The following is an 18,196-nucleotide window of genomic DNA, read 5'->3' as shown; positions in this document are numbered from 1 at the left end:
ATTGGTTTAAACTGTCATTAGTGGTGTTACCAAAATAAAACAAATGAGGAAAGTAATTAAAGCAGAACATGACAAAACACAAAGTCTCATTTAATTAATTTTTATTTTTCATGTTTTTAAGGGACAATACATCTTGAATGCTCTGTTTTCTTGTACAACAGCATGAAGCTGTATGTTTTATATTACCTAATAATTTTCGTCCATTTTGTTTCCAGAATTCAGATCAGCTAAACTGTCTGTGCATGTTTCTCATGACCTCAATGAAAGATGAAGATGTCTTCATAGTTACAGGAAATGAAATTGCTCTTCTTCAGTGGCATCAATGGAACTTAGATGAGTTAATGAGTATTGTTAGAATCACCATGGAAACAGGAAAGAGTCTAATATTATGCAAGGCATTCCAGGTGTTTCAGCCAGTAAGTTGAAATAAAACTAAAAATAAAATGTTTATTCTTTAGAGATTTCACAATTAAACAGTTTCTTTCATTTCAGGTGTTTTAAGCTCTGTCTACAATATCAAACTTTATGTGACAAAAAATGTGATGTCATATCACTACCATATTTGAGCATATCACTACTATATTTGGGCACATCACACTTTTTATGTCAAACTAGTTTGATAGTGTAGACAGAGCTTTAGCCAGTAAGTTGAAATCAAGTAGGAATAAAACATTTATTCTTTAGAGTTTTCACAATTAAAACAGTTTAGTTTTTTTCCTATAGGCCAGCCCTTTAACTTCTTATCTTGAGTTCATCTGTGCGTATTTGGTGAAATCTGATGAAGCATTGGCTGCTGTTCATTTGAAAAACTTTCATCACAAATATCTTGAGGTAAAACAAGCTCTGTATATAAATCAGTACTGCAGTATGAAAACACTGTACTGGAAACTTCCCAAAGAGCTATATAATTTACTAGAGTGTGAACTCCAATGTAATCACAGCTCAAAAAGTACCACAGAATATGGCTTCCATCTTCCATCTTGCCAATCTATTCTCATGTAGTAGTATCATCTTCTATTCCGTAACAATGTTGATTTTGCAAATATGGCGTTGTCTGTATACCACCAACAACTTTTGCATAGTTCAATCTCTATTGAATTATATAAGCTATTTGCAGCTACCACGTGTACAACTTAGTCTAACGAACTATTACTTACTACTACTTATTGATCTGTATTAATCTGTTCTCTTAAGATTGTGGAAAACTCAGACAATTTGCAAGAAGTCAACACAACTAGTGCAACAGATATCAACAATCTAAAATTTCTAGAGAAGGCTGTCTCGGAATTGACACTTTTGTCTTTCAAATGTTGTTGTAATTTTGCTGCAACATGCAGATTTCTAAAGCTGATGGCAGGGTTAAATTTTTCAGGAATATTTTACAATCCAGGTAACATTGATTTTTTTACATTTGAGTGATAGATACATGCGATTTAAAGTGAAGATAATTTGTTATTTAATGAATGTTTGTTTTACAAGAAAAACCTGGTTCAAACATTATTTGAACTTGCCACCCTGTAATTTTCACTCATCCATATCAGAGTTTCGATAAAATCTTAATTCAACGCCTTTTGTTTATTTAAGTTGCGAATTATACCAAACTTTACGAGCTGAGTATGATAATCAAGAGCACGTCTGTGCAATTGGACATTGGTAGACTGCTGACAGGTGATGGTAGTGTATTCCACAAACATTGTCAAGAAGTGCTGGAGAAGCTGCAGGCTGTTAAAGACTTCACCAGTGCTAAGAAATTTGCCATCGCAGCAGGTTTGAACATGGATCATGTTGTTATTAACCAGGTAATGTGTGTCAGTGGAAACTCTTTAAGATGTGATGTGCCCATATATGGACATGATGATGTCATACCATTACCATATTAGGGCATTTCATTACCATTTGGGCACATCACACTTTTTTTGTCAAACTAGTTTGGTAGTGTAGACAGAGCTTTAGAATTGTTGACAATTTTATCAGGAGCGAGATTAGTAAGACTTTTAATAAGCAAATAAAAAGTATTTTACACTGACTACTTTTTTTTTTATTTTGATGAAGTTGAAAGATGAGTTGAAGAAACTGAAGAATAACACTCAGTGGAACTCAACAAAAGTTCGAGAATTATTTTGGCAAAAGTGTAATAAAGAATTGAAATCAACTAAAACATCTAACAAAGCAGCGTTCCAGTTCTTCAGAGTAAGTTTGTGTTGTTTGTTTCAGTATTTTGTAATTGCATAACAGTGGTACGAGTGAGTGAGTGGCCAAGAAGTTAGAACCATAGTTAATTATGTAGCCATAACCAAGTTCGAGGCTCACTTCCTCCATGGTTCTGTTCTCCAAGTCTTCTCGGATAAGGACTATAAACCGTAGGTCCAGCAGACGTATCTAACTCTTGTGCACTTTGCAGAGCCGTATACATCTTTTTGAGACAAGTAGGGTGTCACCCCAGTGTACTAGTACACTGTCACTCACAGCCACTGATCGTAATGGGCCCTTTGGGAGACCAGTCTTTGACTGAAGAGGTCACCTAGTATAAATAAATAATTTAAAAAATTAATAAATAAGAATGTGATGATTGACCAACTAATTAGAATTCCTCCATAGACCAACAAAAGGGAAGTTGTTTGGTACTTTATTGTATCCTATTTGTTTTTCAGAGTATTGCTAGTGATGTAAGTCTAAATCTAAGCACGGGTGAGAAAATTGTGATACTATGTCTTGCATTGGAATGGCTAGGAAAAGTCACTGCATCTACATCACCTACTTATGTTGGCCTGGAACAAGATATCTGGAGACTAAGGGTGGACTTAGAAATTGAAAAAATTAAGGTATAGTATTTTATTTTTTATAAGGATTGTTGCAAATCATGAATTTCATTAATGACAAATTAAAAGTAAAATTTGTTGTTATATATTTTTTATTTCGTACAAATCCAACAGAGAGTAACTTGCCAATTACAGGATGGATAAACTATTTTATAATTTATCATGCTTATAAACTAAGTGTCATTTGAGGCTTAGGAAGTTGAGTTGAAAGAATTGTGAGTTGTAAACGTGGCACTACTATTTGAACCCTGGACCTTGGGATTGAAAGGCAAGCATGTTAACCACCAAGCTACAGCTCCACTATGACTTTATAACTAAATGCTGTGCATATATTTATTCAAGAGTAAATATAAATTAAATAATGATTAAAATAAAATAATTACATTATACAGAACGGAAATAAATGTCACAGTCCTGTGGATAAAGTTTTCATCAGTAAACCAAGATCATCTCATGATATACCAGGGTCAGGGGTCAAATACCGCGGTTCTGAAGAATTTTTGTATTTGGCAGACTATGAGTTAATTGCGGCACAGCCAATGAAAACTGCAGTAAGTATGACAATGATATTGATTTGAAAAAAAAATATTCCAACACAATAACAATAGCAAGTCTGTCTCTCAAAGCCATGTTGCTATATGCCATGATTTTAACAGAAAATGCCTCAATGACTGATGTACAATAACTTTCATCTAATGAAATGGTATTGATGTGCTTATCAGTGGCATCTTGGTCAAAGTATCATTCCTGTTTTCATATTATACAAAAGTTTGTTACATTGTATGTACATTGTGCATAATTTATTTTTTTATGATGTTTGTAATGATTTGTATACTGAATTGATTATTACTACTGTCCATGTCTGCCCAGCTAGAAATATTATTATATTTACCAACATCGATATTTTTTATAATGGAATCGCTTCTTTTTGTTCTATTATTTGACATTGATGTGATCAATTGTAATATAATTTCTCTATGTTCTGTGTCATCTTGTCTGTGTAATGAGTTACATTTTTTATCTAAAGTAGTAGTATTAAGATTTTAAGCAGCCTGTTAGTGGCGATGATTCGCTGTTGGTTTGTAGTGAAATAAATACATATAACAAAATTACCTATGACGAACTGTTCAATTTGTTTGTATGTAGACTTTAAATAAAGTGTTCTGTTATTAACTTTTGCTACACTTGTTTGTTTTTTTCTAGGACATACCTGTAGCTCTTAACAAAATAGTGAAAGAGTTGCTTGACAGTTTTTGCATAATTCAGGCTCATAAGGTCTGCCAGCAGTTTAGTTATTTTAGCCAAGACTTAGCAGTAGTATTAACATGTATCAGGCTTGCTAGGAAGCAGCTGACGACTGAAGACCTCAGCACTGACATGAAGATGCTTCTTGCAAGAGGGAAGAGGAAGAGACTTAGTTTGTCAGAATCTCTTTCATCTGCAAACAGGACATACAGTTGTGAGTATTTTATTATTATTTATTTCTTTATACTGGGTAGCCTCTTCAGTCATAGACTGGTCTCTCAGAGGGCCCAATTATGATCATTGGCTGTGTTTGACAGTGGCTGTGTGTGTACTAGTTAGGCCGGGGGACCCCCTCCTTGTTTTGAAAGATGTACTTGGATCTTTAAAGTGCACATAAGCTAGATGTGTACACTGGATCTACGGATTATAGTCCTTATCCGAGAAGACTCGTCTACCACCAGAACCATGGAGCTAGTGAGCCTCGAACCCTTGCCGATGTTATGGCTATGTAATTATGGTTCCACTGTTCTAACCGCTTGGCCACTCACTCATTCAAAGTACTAGTCATTTTTTAATATGTGCACCAGAATTGACCACTTTAGCAAAGTCGTTTTAAAAACTGTATAAAAATGTCATTTTCTTGATGTTAATGATGGAGAAAGATTTGGTCCATGACTATTACTCCTGGTAAATTATGTACTTTATTTTAGCTTTTCTATGAAATATTATTATTGAAATATGATAACCTTAAATCTAATTTACTTGGTGTAGTTTCAAGCCTTTCCAGCGTCAGTGACATGGATGAATCTGATGAGATACTAACATGTCTGGAGACATTCTGTGAGCATTCCAATGATGGTGCGCAGTGTTGTAATAGGATCACTAATTGTTACAAAGTATCTCAGGTTGGTATACTGTTAAGCTCTGTCTACCCTGTGTGATGTGCCCAAATATGGTAGTGATATGCCCATGTATGGTAGTGATATGACATCATCATGTCCAAATATGGGCACCTCAGATTTTTTTGATACACATAAAGTTTGATAGTGTAGACTGAGCTTTAGAAACAAGAGTCTCACATTTACAAATAAATTCCCCAACCATCACCCCCTTAACCTGCAACCTTTAACCTCTAACCTTCTCCCTACCCCACCAACAATATGAATTATTCTTCTAATTAGACAGTATACATAATTTACAGTATTATAAAATCATGCCTTTTTTTCTTAACAGATCTTAAACTATACCTATGAAGATATTGTGACTCAATCATCAATTGAAACATTAAAAGTCATACTACAGTCAAACACGCCACAGCAGTTTTCAATAGCTAAGGAGTTTATACAAACTACATGCATGAATGATGTTGATGTAAGGCTTTTTTAGTGTAATACTCGCTTTGAAAACTCACTTGTTGGGCTTGTTTTAGTTGTGTCCTAAGGCAAATTGCAGGTTTAAGCTCTGCACTATCAAACTTTATGTGACAAAAAAATATGATGTACCCATATATGGACATGATGATGTCATATCACTACCATATTTAAGCATATTACTACCATATTTGGGCACATTACACTTTTTTTGTCAAAATAGTTTGATAGTGTAGACAGAGCTTTAGACTTTGATTGTGAAGATGCTAGCCACGCCTTTATACTGCTAATGGTATAATAGACCACTAGCAAAGATACCCACTCCTGGGTGAGCTTTAAAAGTTTCAAATGTATATTTAAACCTTCCCAGTACATTTCCTGTCACCATTACCTCAAGCTTGGTTCCCACTGGGACGCAACACAACGCAATGTGGTTTGACCAATCACAAGTGATGAATTATTCAATTAGTTGTGTGTGATTGGTCAACTTGCTTTCGTTGCGTCTACGTCATTGTGTTGCATCACTAGTGGGATCCACGCTTTATGCAGTCTTATGATGATGAAGTAGGAAAAGCAGTACATTAATTTATGTTTACACTTTCATATACTCTGAGTATATTCTAACGCTGTTAGGTAAATAAAAAAAAAAAATAATACAATGTATTATTTTTTATTTTTATTTACCTGTAGTGTGTGTTTTGTTTTTTAGGTCTCAAGTTTCCTTGCAGATATGATTATCAAACAGGTGACATTGAAGGCGGAACAACAACAGCAAGGTAAATTGAAATATTAACTTTTAAAATCGTCTTAGGAAAATGGATCATTTGACACTGGCAATTCATGACCCACCACCATCATTTGTGATAAAGCATTCAGTTCTTTCAAGTGTAATATTTAGGGGTATTGTTTGGCTAAGATGACTGCATGCTGCAAATATGGTATTGTACTGAGGTATTATTATTTAATTCAGGGCAAGCTTTGGATTCACAAGTACCACTATCAAGAAAGCCATCAGATAAAGATGAGTTAACCAAGTTTATAAGACTTTGTCAAAACCCAGCTACTCTTGGAAACAGACTTATTCAGGAAGCTAAGGCATTATTAGATAACTCAACAACTTCTAAAATTGGTAAGTCATTAACCAATCTTCCAACAAGCCTAGTAAGACTTGTTCTGCTTTCACCTTTATCTCTTGATACCAATTTCAACCTTTTGATATAAACTAATACACCACGTTAGTTCTGAAAAGAACTGTTGAGTTTCTCGACGTTTCGATTAATATGCTTTGATCGTCCTCAGGAGTGAGAACGATTAATTTCAACCTTACTTCTACCAAAAATACCATCCTCATGTGGTAACTGTTTAGAAAAATGTAAATTGTAGTGTTAGTTCAAACCAATCATAACACTTGTGTAGAAATGAAAAGCTCTTTTTTATTGTAAAGCTCGACTGTCTACACTACACTATATCTACACTATTGTGACAAAAAAATGTGATGTGCCCACTTGTTTTGTCACAATAGTGTAGATATAGCTTAAGATATTGAACACAAGATTAAATATAGTAGGTACAGTAGATATCTTTACTATTATGTAGTATTTTTTAATTTTTTACAAACAAGCTATACCATTACAGAATGATTGATTTATAATTTTCATTAAATGTTTCAGCCCACACTCTTCAAGTTGAGTTGATAATTCGAGCCCATGATTGCCACACTATTTGCTGTAACATGGAAGGCATATCCAGTGTCCTTAGGCTGTGTAGGGATTGTACACAGGTGCTTGGCAAAGCTGAAGAGCACAGACTTATGGTAAACATACAGTACAGTTATATCAATCTTGTTTAAGCTCTGTCTACACTATCAAACTAGTTTGACAAAAAAGTGTGATGTGCCAAAATATGGTAGTGATATGCCCAAATATGGTAGTGATATGACATCATCATGTCCATATATGGGCACATCAAATTTTTGTCACATAAAGTTTGATAGTGTAGCTTAAGAAGCTTAAGAATTAAAGTCATCAAAGCTAAGTTTTCAAACTAACCTAAGCAAATATTTGTACAATGTTTTTTCTTAAAAGTTAAACCTTAGATGACAAAGTCTATTCCTTAAGATCAAAAGACCTGGTTTGATAAATAATGTTTCTCACTTAAGCAGTGTTTAACTATCTTGACTTAAGCAAAAATATTGAGATTGACTTTTCTAAAGTATATTTATTTGTGTAGAATTTTCAATACTATGAATTTTCTATCTAGAAGTAAGCTACTGTAGCCCTTTTAAAGTTTATCAATCGCTGTTCTTGTCAACCTTTTTTATTCATTTTATTATTATTGTATTGTGCTAATGTTCAAATTTTAAATATTTTTTCTAGATTCGCCTGATCATGGGAGTTGGACGTTGTAGTGAGATGATGTACACATTTGAATATCTGCACAAAGCAAAGAAATTAGAACACCTTATCAAGATAGGATCAAAGGTCATTAAAGTTAATAGATACACATTTATTTATGTTTTACCATGGTATTTGGAGTGATGTTATTCAAGTATTTCCCTGTAATAAATACTTTAATTATTTAGGATGGAAAACTAAAAATCGCCCTGCTTGATTATCTAAAACGATGTAAACCTCCTGATCCAGAGACATACAATATGGTATCATTCAAGTTCAGAATGCATCGGGAAATTGGAGAGATGCTAGAAAAAGATGCTATGAAGAGTCTGAAAGCACTTGCTGACCGAGCAATGGGTATGTAATGGTCAGACCATTGTAGACGGTGCATGGATGTCATAAAAAAAGTTAATTTGATGTGTATCATGAATATGTGACCACATAACCCTATACAATGCCTTCAGTTCAATTTGTCAAACAAAAGTTCTCCACCTATTGTTTAGTTTAAAGCCTTGAAAAAGGGAAAACATTTTGTAATCTGAGGAGTAAACCCGATCCTTCCACCCTTTGAATTCAGCAAACTTTGTGTGATATTGTTTTGTTGTTTGATTTTAGAGACTAACATTGAACTTCAAAATTGTTTGCAAGAGATTTTGCAAGGATTAACAGAAGCAGCTCAAAATTATGCCAAGGTAGGCTAATTACCTTTAGTATACCATAGTATACTAGCGAAGTTGAGCTATAGCTTGGTGGTTAACATGCTTGCCTTCCAGCGTTGTAACTCACGACTCTTTCAACTCCACTCCCTAAGCCTCAAATGAGACTTAGTTTATACTTACTTACTTAATGTCATTAGTGGGTGCCATGATAATTTGTCTCCACACATCTCTATCAAGCATGCTCTTCCTCAGTTCACTCAGGTCTAGTTTGGTATCTTTCAACAGAATGTCGAGCCAAGTCAGTTGAGGTCTTCCCACTTTCCTTTTCTCTTCTGGTTCCCAAAGGAGAACTCTTGAGGCTGGCTCAGAGCTTCTCATAACATGACCGGCCAGACCCATGCGACGTCTTTGAATGATGGTCGTAAGACGGGGAAGGTTGGCATATAGTGTCTTGTTGGTGGCGTGTGAGGACCATGGGATGTTTTGGACTTTCCCCAGCATGCGGGTGTATGCTCCATCCAATGATTTTGAGAGGGATGAAGTAAGACTCCATGTCTCACAGCCGTAAAGAAGAATGGCTTCAACTGTTGACTTAGGTTATAAGCATGATAAATTATTAAATAGTGTATCCATCTCAGTACAATTTCAGTCATTTGAATACCCCATTTATAACAAAGGAATAGTTTTCTGAACATTTTATCCTATATGTTTACAGGAGAACTGTTTACGTCATGCTGAGCACTGCACATGTCAGGCAAGATTGGTGGCGCTACAACTCCACTTACTTTCCACGAATACACGTGTTATCAACCTCGACTCAAATGAATTTCACAAGTTTATAACTAAACATGGAAAGTTTCATGAGGTACATTAATGTAACTTTTTTTTCCATTCTTTCCCACTTTATTGTAAGTTAAAACACTGCATATTTTTTTTTTATTCGGTATATAAAAAAAAGACCACAACAATCCTAGAGGGCAAACATGTGATTTACAATACACAACAATGACAATTAAATAAAAGATGATTATAGAAATTTAAAGTGATAACATATTCTTTTTATCTGTTACTTTTTACTTACGTTTTAGGATTTAAAGATTTCTTTAGTTTATTACAGATCACATACAATTACATGATGCGTTAAGATTTTGAGTCAGTCAGGCTTGGGCAACAATCTTTAGACTTTATTTGTTTCGCTTTTGTAGGCACTGCTGGTGGCCAGCGCATACTCTGACCAACATGTTAAGTGGTCTAATGCTCTATACTATAATGTAATCCAGCAAGGAAACTTTGTATTTCTGGATGATTTTAAAAGAAGCTTAAGGCTTGAAGAGTCACATTTTACTGACATGTCTTCAAGGTTAGTATGCACACACTCCCACCTCTTGACACTCTCCCTGTTTACAAAATCCTACTGTAAAGCCACTGTTCTAAAAAACAACAAAGGAATATCGAGGGTGCTTTATTTATAGTATGCAAAAGGCCGTTTTAGCGTGCCATAGGAATAATAAGAACAAAAAGAAACAATTAAGAACCGACAACGTGGTTGAAAAGGAAAAAATTTGAAAATAAAATATCAGAAAGTTTCAAATTAATTTGAGTCTTCTTCAGTACAGCCACCAAATCAACTTTCCAATATTGTTGGTCTGGCCCATAATTTCCGGAAATTTAATTTCAATAGAGGGAGTATTTGTGACCTTTTAGATTGTAATTTAACATTGCAGTTTTGGGAAGGTTTTTTTTTAGGAAGTATTGTGAGAGTTTAGTTACCAACTCTTAACCAACGGAGGAACTATTTTGATTGTATTTTTCTTTATAAATGTATAAATGGGTCATAAAACAATCAATTTCCGAACGCCATCTGTTAACAGCCTAGTCTTTTGTCGCGCATGGCTGCTCATTGTGTTACAAGAATGAATGTAAATATAACAAAATTCAATGGCCATATACCTATTAAAATCACATGATGACATAAGTGTTCAATGGAGTAATTATTGAATATCATGTGTTATAATAGATGTTATAAACACTCAACTGTACCCTGCCAGTTGATTTTGTATCTCATGCTGTGTATTATTTTGTGTATTAGTCCATTTAAACAATTGAAGGTACTATTGCATTCTTTTTATAAATAAATTTGTAGACTATAATGGTTGTGCTTCGCTGTGAAATTTCGAGCTCCATATAATATGAAATATTTACATTATTAATATATAATACATTTTTATAGTTTTTTTAAAAATAATAATGCGTAAAACAGCAGTTTCTTTAGTTCTTAATAAATTGTATTTGTGTTTTGAAGGTATAAACATGACCAGGAAAAAACAGCAGAAATGAGAGAGAATATGAAACGATTAGTAGGCTATTGCAGAGATTTAAAAACAGCGTACGACATGGCAACAGAACTTAACTTTCAAGACATAGCAATGGACATGTTAAAGGGAGATGGTGGTTCATATCTAAGAGATATTATATGAATTGTGGGGTCTAAACCATTTTCCACTTTAGGGATGTTTTTTTGGTATTTAAAAGACAACTTTACCGAGAACCATATTTTGAGCGAGCGCGACGATATCGTAAATCTCTCAATTGTTCTGAAATCATATGTACACCCCTAATACGTTGTCAAAATATGGTTCTCGGTAAAGTTGTCCATTAAATTCTCAGAAATGTTCATTAACAAGGTAAATTATTATTTTTGCCAAACAAGAAATAATTTGTAATGAAAAAATTTGAGGTGAATCACTTTGCATCATTTTTTTTATGTGGATAAAGTTTCCACTACTCCGCTGGCAGAGTAAAAGGGGTAAATATTTGGGGATACATTAAAAAGGGGATTTGGAAAGAAAAGTGCACCTCGCATGTAACTCAAAACATCATCACTATAGAAAAACAAAATATTGATGTTCCAGAGAGTTGTTTAGTTTGAAAGCTGTTTATTAGAAAGTAGAACTATACAGTTACACACAAAGTGAAAATTAGTATAATATAATGCAAATCAATTGAATAATGTCTGAATAATATGTGATTATTTACAAAGATAATTTGAGTTTAATTCGCTACGTAATATATAGGTGCTATTTTTAATTAGTTCTATTTAGTTCTATAAAGTATCACACACTAAATGTATAATATTTGTAGTCTGTATATTGTAAGAGCTATTATATTATATTAACTCATATGAGTCAACTAAATTGTTCACCATTATACAATAATCATACATTAGTATTATTATGTTTTTATGTTATTATAACCTACTATCATAGATTTCAAGTATAATAATTAAAATAATTGAAATGATGATAATAATAATAATAATAATAATACAAAATAGAACATAGAACTTCTTTACAGAGACATATTAGGCTATGTGAAACAATATTTTGTTAACACATACACATGACTTAATTCATAATGCCACATTATTATGGTAAATACATAGATGGTTTTAGAGCAAAATCTTTTTTTTTGTATTATTTTAATATAATCATTTTGATTGGTTAAACATCCAAAATTGTGTAATGTTATAGTTGTTAATATTTTATATTTTTAAATTAAAATATGAACTGGTAAATACGTTATTGAATCCTTAGTTACTGTCGTCTTTTATAAATATCCACCTGTCTTTGCCATCGAAACGGTCTCGAGATTTCTTATTACAGCTGCTTGTAGATACTGTTGACATTAATGTAAAACCGATTTCATATATCTCTTTAAACAAACGTGCCCTAGATATTTTATCTTTGTTCTTCCAAGATATAGACGTTCTTGAATCATCACCTTTTATAGACAATTGGTCAAGGAATTTAGCCTGGCCAGTAACTTTCCACTGATAGTCCAATTTAGCCTTCTGGACAGATTGACCTGTGTAAATATATTGAACTTCCAACACGGATTTCTTTGTAGCTTTTCTTCTTTTGCCAATACATTTCATCAAATCTTCAACTTTGTAGAATTCTGCTTCAGCCGCCAGCAAATCCCAATCTTTAAAACCATCAGGAAGAATGAGTTTTGATTGACGCAGGAAATTCAAAACGTATCGAAATGTCGGACCATCTCGATCGATATAATATCGATTATTATCGTCTTGGGGTGGTGGTTGGACGACAGTCTTGCCCTTCTTACTGAACATTGAGTATAGCATACTTTTTGGATAACGAGTTAAAGTTGAACGATTTGCCGTGTAGAAATGTCCACCAACGTTTAGATTCAATAATTCGCCAGAGGATGAATCTTTTTGACTTCCAATAAGTGTAATCAACTCGTCAATTTGGTAAAAGTACGCTTCACCCGTCAGCATATCCCAGTCTTTATAATCTTTAGGAAGTATGAGTTTTGATCGACGTATGAAGTTTAAGATGTATCTGAATGTTGGGCCGTCTCCATCGATATAGTATCGATTATTATCGTCTTGGGGTGGTGGTTGGACGACTGTCTTGCCCTTCTTACTGAACATCAAGCCTAGCATACTATCTGGATAACGAGTTAATGTTGCACGAGTTGCCGTGTAAAAATGTCCACCAACATTTAGATGCAGTACTTCTGTGGCAGAAGGTGGGGCCATGGCTGGCGAAAACATGAATATTATGATTAAGTAAGAGAAAAAAGATATAAGATAACTTCATTCGTCCACAAATTCGTCGAATTATAATAGGCCTATACGTATGCCAAACAGTAGGCCCTAACGAAAACAATAATATAGTTTGTTTAAATTCCAACAAAAAATTGTAATCCAAAATCAAAATCATAAATTACATTCTCTACCTACCTAGTGGTTGAACTGGATGATACTGTACTTATGAGACATATCTAATAAACTTATATACACCTATAGATCGGGAAATCTATAAGCTCATTGGATATTATATTAAATTATTCAAATCACTGATGCGTCATGTTCTATTTTCCTATATTCTGTTTTCTTAGAGAAGGTTTCGTGGTAATATAGCTGATCCGGAATTTGGTGGAAATCTGCCTCAGCCACATTGGTGGTTGGAAAAAGAGAGACACAATACCTTTTCTAGAAATCTCGAAAACAGAGACGCCCACTAAAACTTCTCATTCTTGTTCATGTTTCCGAGGTATTTTTGTTTCCGAAACACCCCAGCCCTCGGGGTGGATCTTTAAACCACGAGGAAGGACGTGGTTTGATAGACGATACTAAAAATGTATCGGAATGTCGAACTCTCTCGATCGATAATATCGATTACTATCATCTCGGTGTGCTGGTGATAAGTGTCCATGAAACATTAAGAACATCGTAGCCTACTTTTTGGATTTAAACGAGTTGTCGTTAGAAATGTCCACCAGAATTTAGATTCAACTAGAATTCGATCTTTGTGATTATTTTCCCGTCATTAGTTTCAACTAAAATTTGGTCTTTGTGATTAAAGATAATTTTCCCGTCATTTGATGAAAATAAGATAAGAAATCCACGCAACACAAGTTTAAAATACGGTTTAAAAACTTTAATTGATTCCGATCTTGAATCTCTTCAAATTTCGGTTTAAAAAAATGGAGACACGCGATCGAAACCGATTTTCGAAGTAAACCGTTCTTTTGGAATTTTTCAGTAAACAGACATTATCCAGCTCCTACTATTGAACAGATATAGACACGGCGTAGTTTTAATCGGATTGATTGATTGATTTTATTCGATATTCATAAAAATAGTTAAAATATACAATGTACATATTAAAAAAAGAATACCAGGATAACCCATTAAGTCGACAAATAAAAAGTAAACTTATTTCCAATGGGGTCCAATCCGTATTAACTGAAAAATTGAGTGGTTGGGCCTAGTATAATATATGATTAAGTTGGACGCAGTAAAAATGGAAAAACAAGAAAATACATATAAAACAAGATAACATCAAAAAACAATATTGTAAAATAACTTAATTAAACTGATATTCCAAGCTGTTCATTATTAAAATATTCTTTTAAGTTTTATTTTGAAACTCAGAAACTTAGGAAGGGTCAAATGTCACAACCTGATTATGCATATTTTCTACTGTAAATAATTAGTTTCTACGCTCAATAAGTAAACACATAAAACAAAGATGTATTCACATGTTCTGTGTCACATCCTATGTTTTATTCCTAGAATGCTGCGTCATCATTTAATATCAATCAATTTATCAATAGTTGAATTGTACGGAAAACCTTTTCCTTGAACACTGTGGTTAACTGTACTTTTTATTTTTTGAATCAATTAATCAACCAATGAAATAAATGTGGTAAAACAACATGTCAAAGGCGATTCTCGTACTGTTTAATGTCCAGAAACAATAAGTTGCGGGCTGTTTCATGTCTAAAACCTAAATATTAATTATCTGAACCTAACCCTTTAATATGGGCGAACCTTTTTCCGATTGGAATTGACAAAGTAGTAAACATTCAGTCAAACGGCTTGCTTGCTAAAAGAAATTTGTAGAAGAGGTACGAAGATACTGTATTTGAAGCATTATAAATTAATATGGTAACATTTTAATATTTGAGCTCAAATAAATTCATATTTATAACTTATTGTGGAAACTGTTGTATTGTAAATTCAAGTAAAAAGTTTCCTATCGGATGTTTGTTACGTCGTCGCATTTTGTAATATTTGTCGTATTTAAAAAAACTTTTGTTTACCATGATGTCAAAGGTTACATCTGTAACCGTATTTAAATAATATTAATTTTATAATGCATCCAAATATCTGATCAGGCACTGGTCAGTATCCCACATAATTATCCATGCGATAGTAAGTCGATAAACAGTTTGCATGATGATTGCCTTCTCTCACTATTATTACCTCTTCTAAAAATACGTTATGTCAACGGTTTTCGGCAGCAGGCTGTTTGACTGAATGTTTGCTTTAGTTTTCCAATCACAGGGTTAGGTTCAGCAGGGAAGAGTGACAATTTCACTCTTCTCTGGTTTCAGATAATATAGTGTTTAGTCTTTTGTTATTTCCTCAGGTTATTGTCTCTGGACATAAACCCTTTGTTGTAATACATATGTTTGAATGGCTGATTAATTTATTTAATATAAAAGGTGCAGTTAACCACTTACCGTGTTCAAGGAAATACATATTCTGTACAATACAACTATTGATAATGACTGATGTTACAGCAGTTAAAACAATTCTAGGAATAAAACATAGGATGTGACACAGAACATGGTATTTGCTTATTGAGTGTAGAAACGAACAGTAGAATATGCATAGGCCTAATATCAGCTAGACTCAACCCATTAACCTAACGAAATTCATATCTACACTGTAGATATGAATTTCGTTAGGTTAACGAAAATTACTATAGGGCCTATAGTAATTTTCGTCATAGCATAGAAATCGCCCTCAAAAAGTTTGTGCGTGAGGGTATATTTTAGTACTTTATTATGTGATTATGCAATAATGCAATAGAACTGTTTCTTGGTAATACTTTTAATTTTGAGCTTGATAAATATTTTCTGTATGTTTTTTTTTGTTATATTATTGGTGGCGCAATATATCGCATTGCATTGCTATTGTTCTGGTATTCGCCGGCGTATTTGCATATGAAGGTGAAGCATTATATTGAATAGGCTGCGTGAGCGTTGTTTCAACAGAAGCATTTTGAAGTTAGTAGTAGTGGTTACTAATATGACTCGGTGTATGGATCAGGTATAAGTTCATTGATTTTATCACAGTAATACTAATTAATAATTAGACTGAAGTGACCATATTATAGTAAACTTGTGATTGTTTTATTATCGTCCAATGACATTGTTATGAAGCACTGATAGATACATATTATATTATGCTCTCATGTTGTTTTATAGGCCTACGGGGTTTTTTTCTGCTGAGAAAATAAAAGTTAATGAGCAAACACAGCCTCACCTTGCATATTGTTTTGTTGCATGGGATTATAGGTTAACCTACCAAACCTTGATGATCTAAATCTAGCAATTCAATATTGAGGATTCCCGAACCACGAAATGTTTAGCTCCATTCTTATGAAGCCAGATCATATCTCCGAAACATTTATTCTAAAGTATTCTACTGCCCTCAGGAAAAACTTGTTATGGCATAATTTATCTTTAACCATTACTTTCTAAAAAAATCTAATCCGTCAATATTCATCAGATAGCTATTAAGTTTGCCAAATATCTTACTTGTTCAAAAAGCACCACACATGTAACTCGAATCATCAGCACTATAGTAAAACACAAAATTGAGAGTTTTCTTTTAGTTCTAAAGCTGTTTATTGGACAGTGTATTGAATAATATTATGCAAATCAACTGTATAATGTCCGAATAATATGTAATATTTTTACAAAGATAATGAGTTTAATTTGCTACGTAATATAGCTGCTATTTTAAATTCTAAAGTTTTATTTAGTTCTATAAGTATAACACAATAAATGTACCGGTGGTATTATATAGTTTGTATCAATTGATTGTACAAGTGTTTATAGTATCATCGTATCCACTGTATATAATAATAATCGCATATGCTTTTATTATATTACTATCATACATACACATAAAATACTTATTCTTCGAGAGATTTTCAATAGGTGAAAAAAGGAATATATTTGTTAACACTTGGCCAACTCTATGAATTTAAACAAGATTTGACAAATATTATCTAAAAATTATCTAATTATTGGCATATAATATAGTAATTACAAAACATAGGCCCTATTTCATTTCCATAATTTGATCCAACATCAACAGGGCTTTTTAATAGAATCATTTTTAAACACCGACATTGTGTAATGTTATAGTTGTTAATATTTTATATTTTTTAATTAAAGTATGAACTGGTAAATACGTTATTGAATCCTTCTTAGGTACTGTTGTCTTTTATAAATATCCACCTGTCTTTGCCGTCGAAGTTTCCAGGAAAATTAGCATTACTACTGCTTGTAGATACTGTGCTAATGAAAGTAAAACCGATTTTATTTATTTCCCCAAACAATTGTGTCCTAGTAAAATCTAAGCATAACATATCGTCTTTACGCATTATTCTCACATCATCACCATAACTGTCTTCAAATTTTACTATAGATGACAATTTGTCAAGGATTTTAGGTTCGCCACATACTTTCCACCAATAATTTGTTTTTCTTTTTTCAATGCTAGTTCCAGCTGTGTAAACGTATTGAACTTCCAATAAGGATTGGTTTGTACCCTTTCTTCTTTCGCTAATACATCTAATCAAGTCTGGAATTTGGTAGAAATCTGCTTCTGCCGCCAGGATATTCCAATCTTTGAAGCCATAAGGAATGATAAGTTTTGATCGACGCAGATAATTCAAAATGTGTCGAAATGTTGGGCCATCTCCATCGATATAGTATCGATTATTATCGTCTCGGCGTGCTGGTTGTTGGCCGCCGGCTTTGCCCGCGCTGAACATCAAGCCCAACATACTATCTGGATAACGAGTTAATGTTGCACGAGTTGTCGTGTAGAAATGTCCACCAACATTTAGATTCAATAATTCGGTTGCAGAAGATGAAGCCATGTCTACGAAAACATGATGATTATGATTAAGTGGAAATCATGATGCTAGTCTCACATAACAATGTTATTTCATTAGATAAAATTCCAGTTGAAGTTATCAATAATCCATCAACAACAAAACCCATAAAATAAATTATCTACGTACCTTGTGGTTTTACTGGATGATACTGGATACTTGCCGTTAAAGCACAGACTAACGATACTACATTATCAG

The 18,196-nt window shown here is 33.3% G+C and overlaps 2 protein-coding genes across 2 annotated transcripts in view; one reads left to right on the top strand and one right to left on the bottom strand.

Moving 5' to 3' along the window:
• The window catches only part of LOC144844513 (spatacsin-like), a 31,913-nt gene extending 19,897 nt beyond the window's left edge, over positions 1-12,016 (top strand). Inside the window, exons 19-37 of the mRNA XM_078701452.1 lie at positions 216-416; positions 724-831; positions 1,195-1,390; positions 1,585-1,799; positions 2,053-2,190; positions 2,652-2,822; positions 3,212-3,370; positions 4,023-4,278; positions 4,836-4,969; positions 5,298-5,435; positions 6,144-6,210; positions 6,405-6,563; positions 7,105-7,247; positions 7,810-7,914; positions 8,016-8,184; positions 8,443-8,519; positions 9,202-9,351; positions 9,692-9,846; positions 10,789-12,016. Of these exons, the coding sequence (XP_078557578.1) occupies positions 216-416; positions 724-831; positions 1,195-1,390; positions 1,585-1,799; positions 2,053-2,190; positions 2,652-2,822; positions 3,212-3,370; positions 4,023-4,278; positions 4,836-4,969; positions 5,298-5,435; positions 6,144-6,210; positions 6,405-6,563; positions 7,105-7,247; positions 7,810-7,914; positions 8,016-8,184; positions 8,443-8,519; positions 9,202-9,351; positions 9,692-9,846; positions 10,789-10,963 (2,916 nt within the window). The 3' untranslated portion in view covers positions 10,964-12,016. The remainder of the gene's footprint in view (positions 1-215; positions 417-723; positions 832-1,194; positions 1,391-1,584; positions 1,800-2,052; positions 2,191-2,651; positions 2,823-3,211; positions 3,371-4,022; positions 4,279-4,835; positions 4,970-5,297; positions 5,436-6,143; positions 6,211-6,404; positions 6,564-7,104; positions 7,248-7,809; positions 7,915-8,015; positions 8,185-8,442; positions 8,520-9,201; positions 9,352-9,691; positions 9,847-10,788) is intronic.
• Positions 12,017-12,060: 44 nt separating this feature from the next.
• LOC144844974 (BTB/POZ domain-containing protein KCTD19-like) lies at positions 12,061-18,081 on the bottom strand. Its single transcript, XM_078702090.1, has 2 exons — positions 17,308-18,081; positions 12,061-13,052 (listed from the first exon to the last, which is right to left on the bottom strand). The coding sequence occupies exons 1-2, from the start codon at positions 17,981-17,983 to the stop codon at positions 12,076-12,078; spliced, it is 1,653 nt and encodes a 550-aa protein (XP_078558216.1). The 5' UTR covers positions 17,984-18,081; the 3' UTR covers positions 12,061-12,075.
• Positions 18,082-18,196: the final 115 nt, after the last annotated feature.

Source organism: Antedon bifida, chromosome 6 (assembly GCF_963402885.1).
Source record: "Antedon bifida chromosome 6, ecAntBifi1.1, whole genome shotgun sequence".
NCBI lineage: Eukaryota > Metazoa > Echinodermata > Crinoidea > Comatulida > Antedonidae > Antedon > Antedon bifida.
The sequence above is the reverse complement of the archived record's forward strand: the minus strand, read 5'-3'. Positions and strand labels throughout refer to the sequence as shown.

Bases quoted from the DNA above. Each gene is read 5' to 3' on its own strand.
- LOC144844974 (XM_078702090.1), bottom strand. From the start codon at position 17,983: ATGGCTTCATCTTCTGCAACCGAATTATTGAATCTAAATGTTGGTGGA. The intron at 13,053-17,307 runs AAGAAGGATTCA...TGTTTTCGCCAG, and splicing joins TATAAAAGACAACAGTACCT to CCATGGCCCCACCTTCTGCC.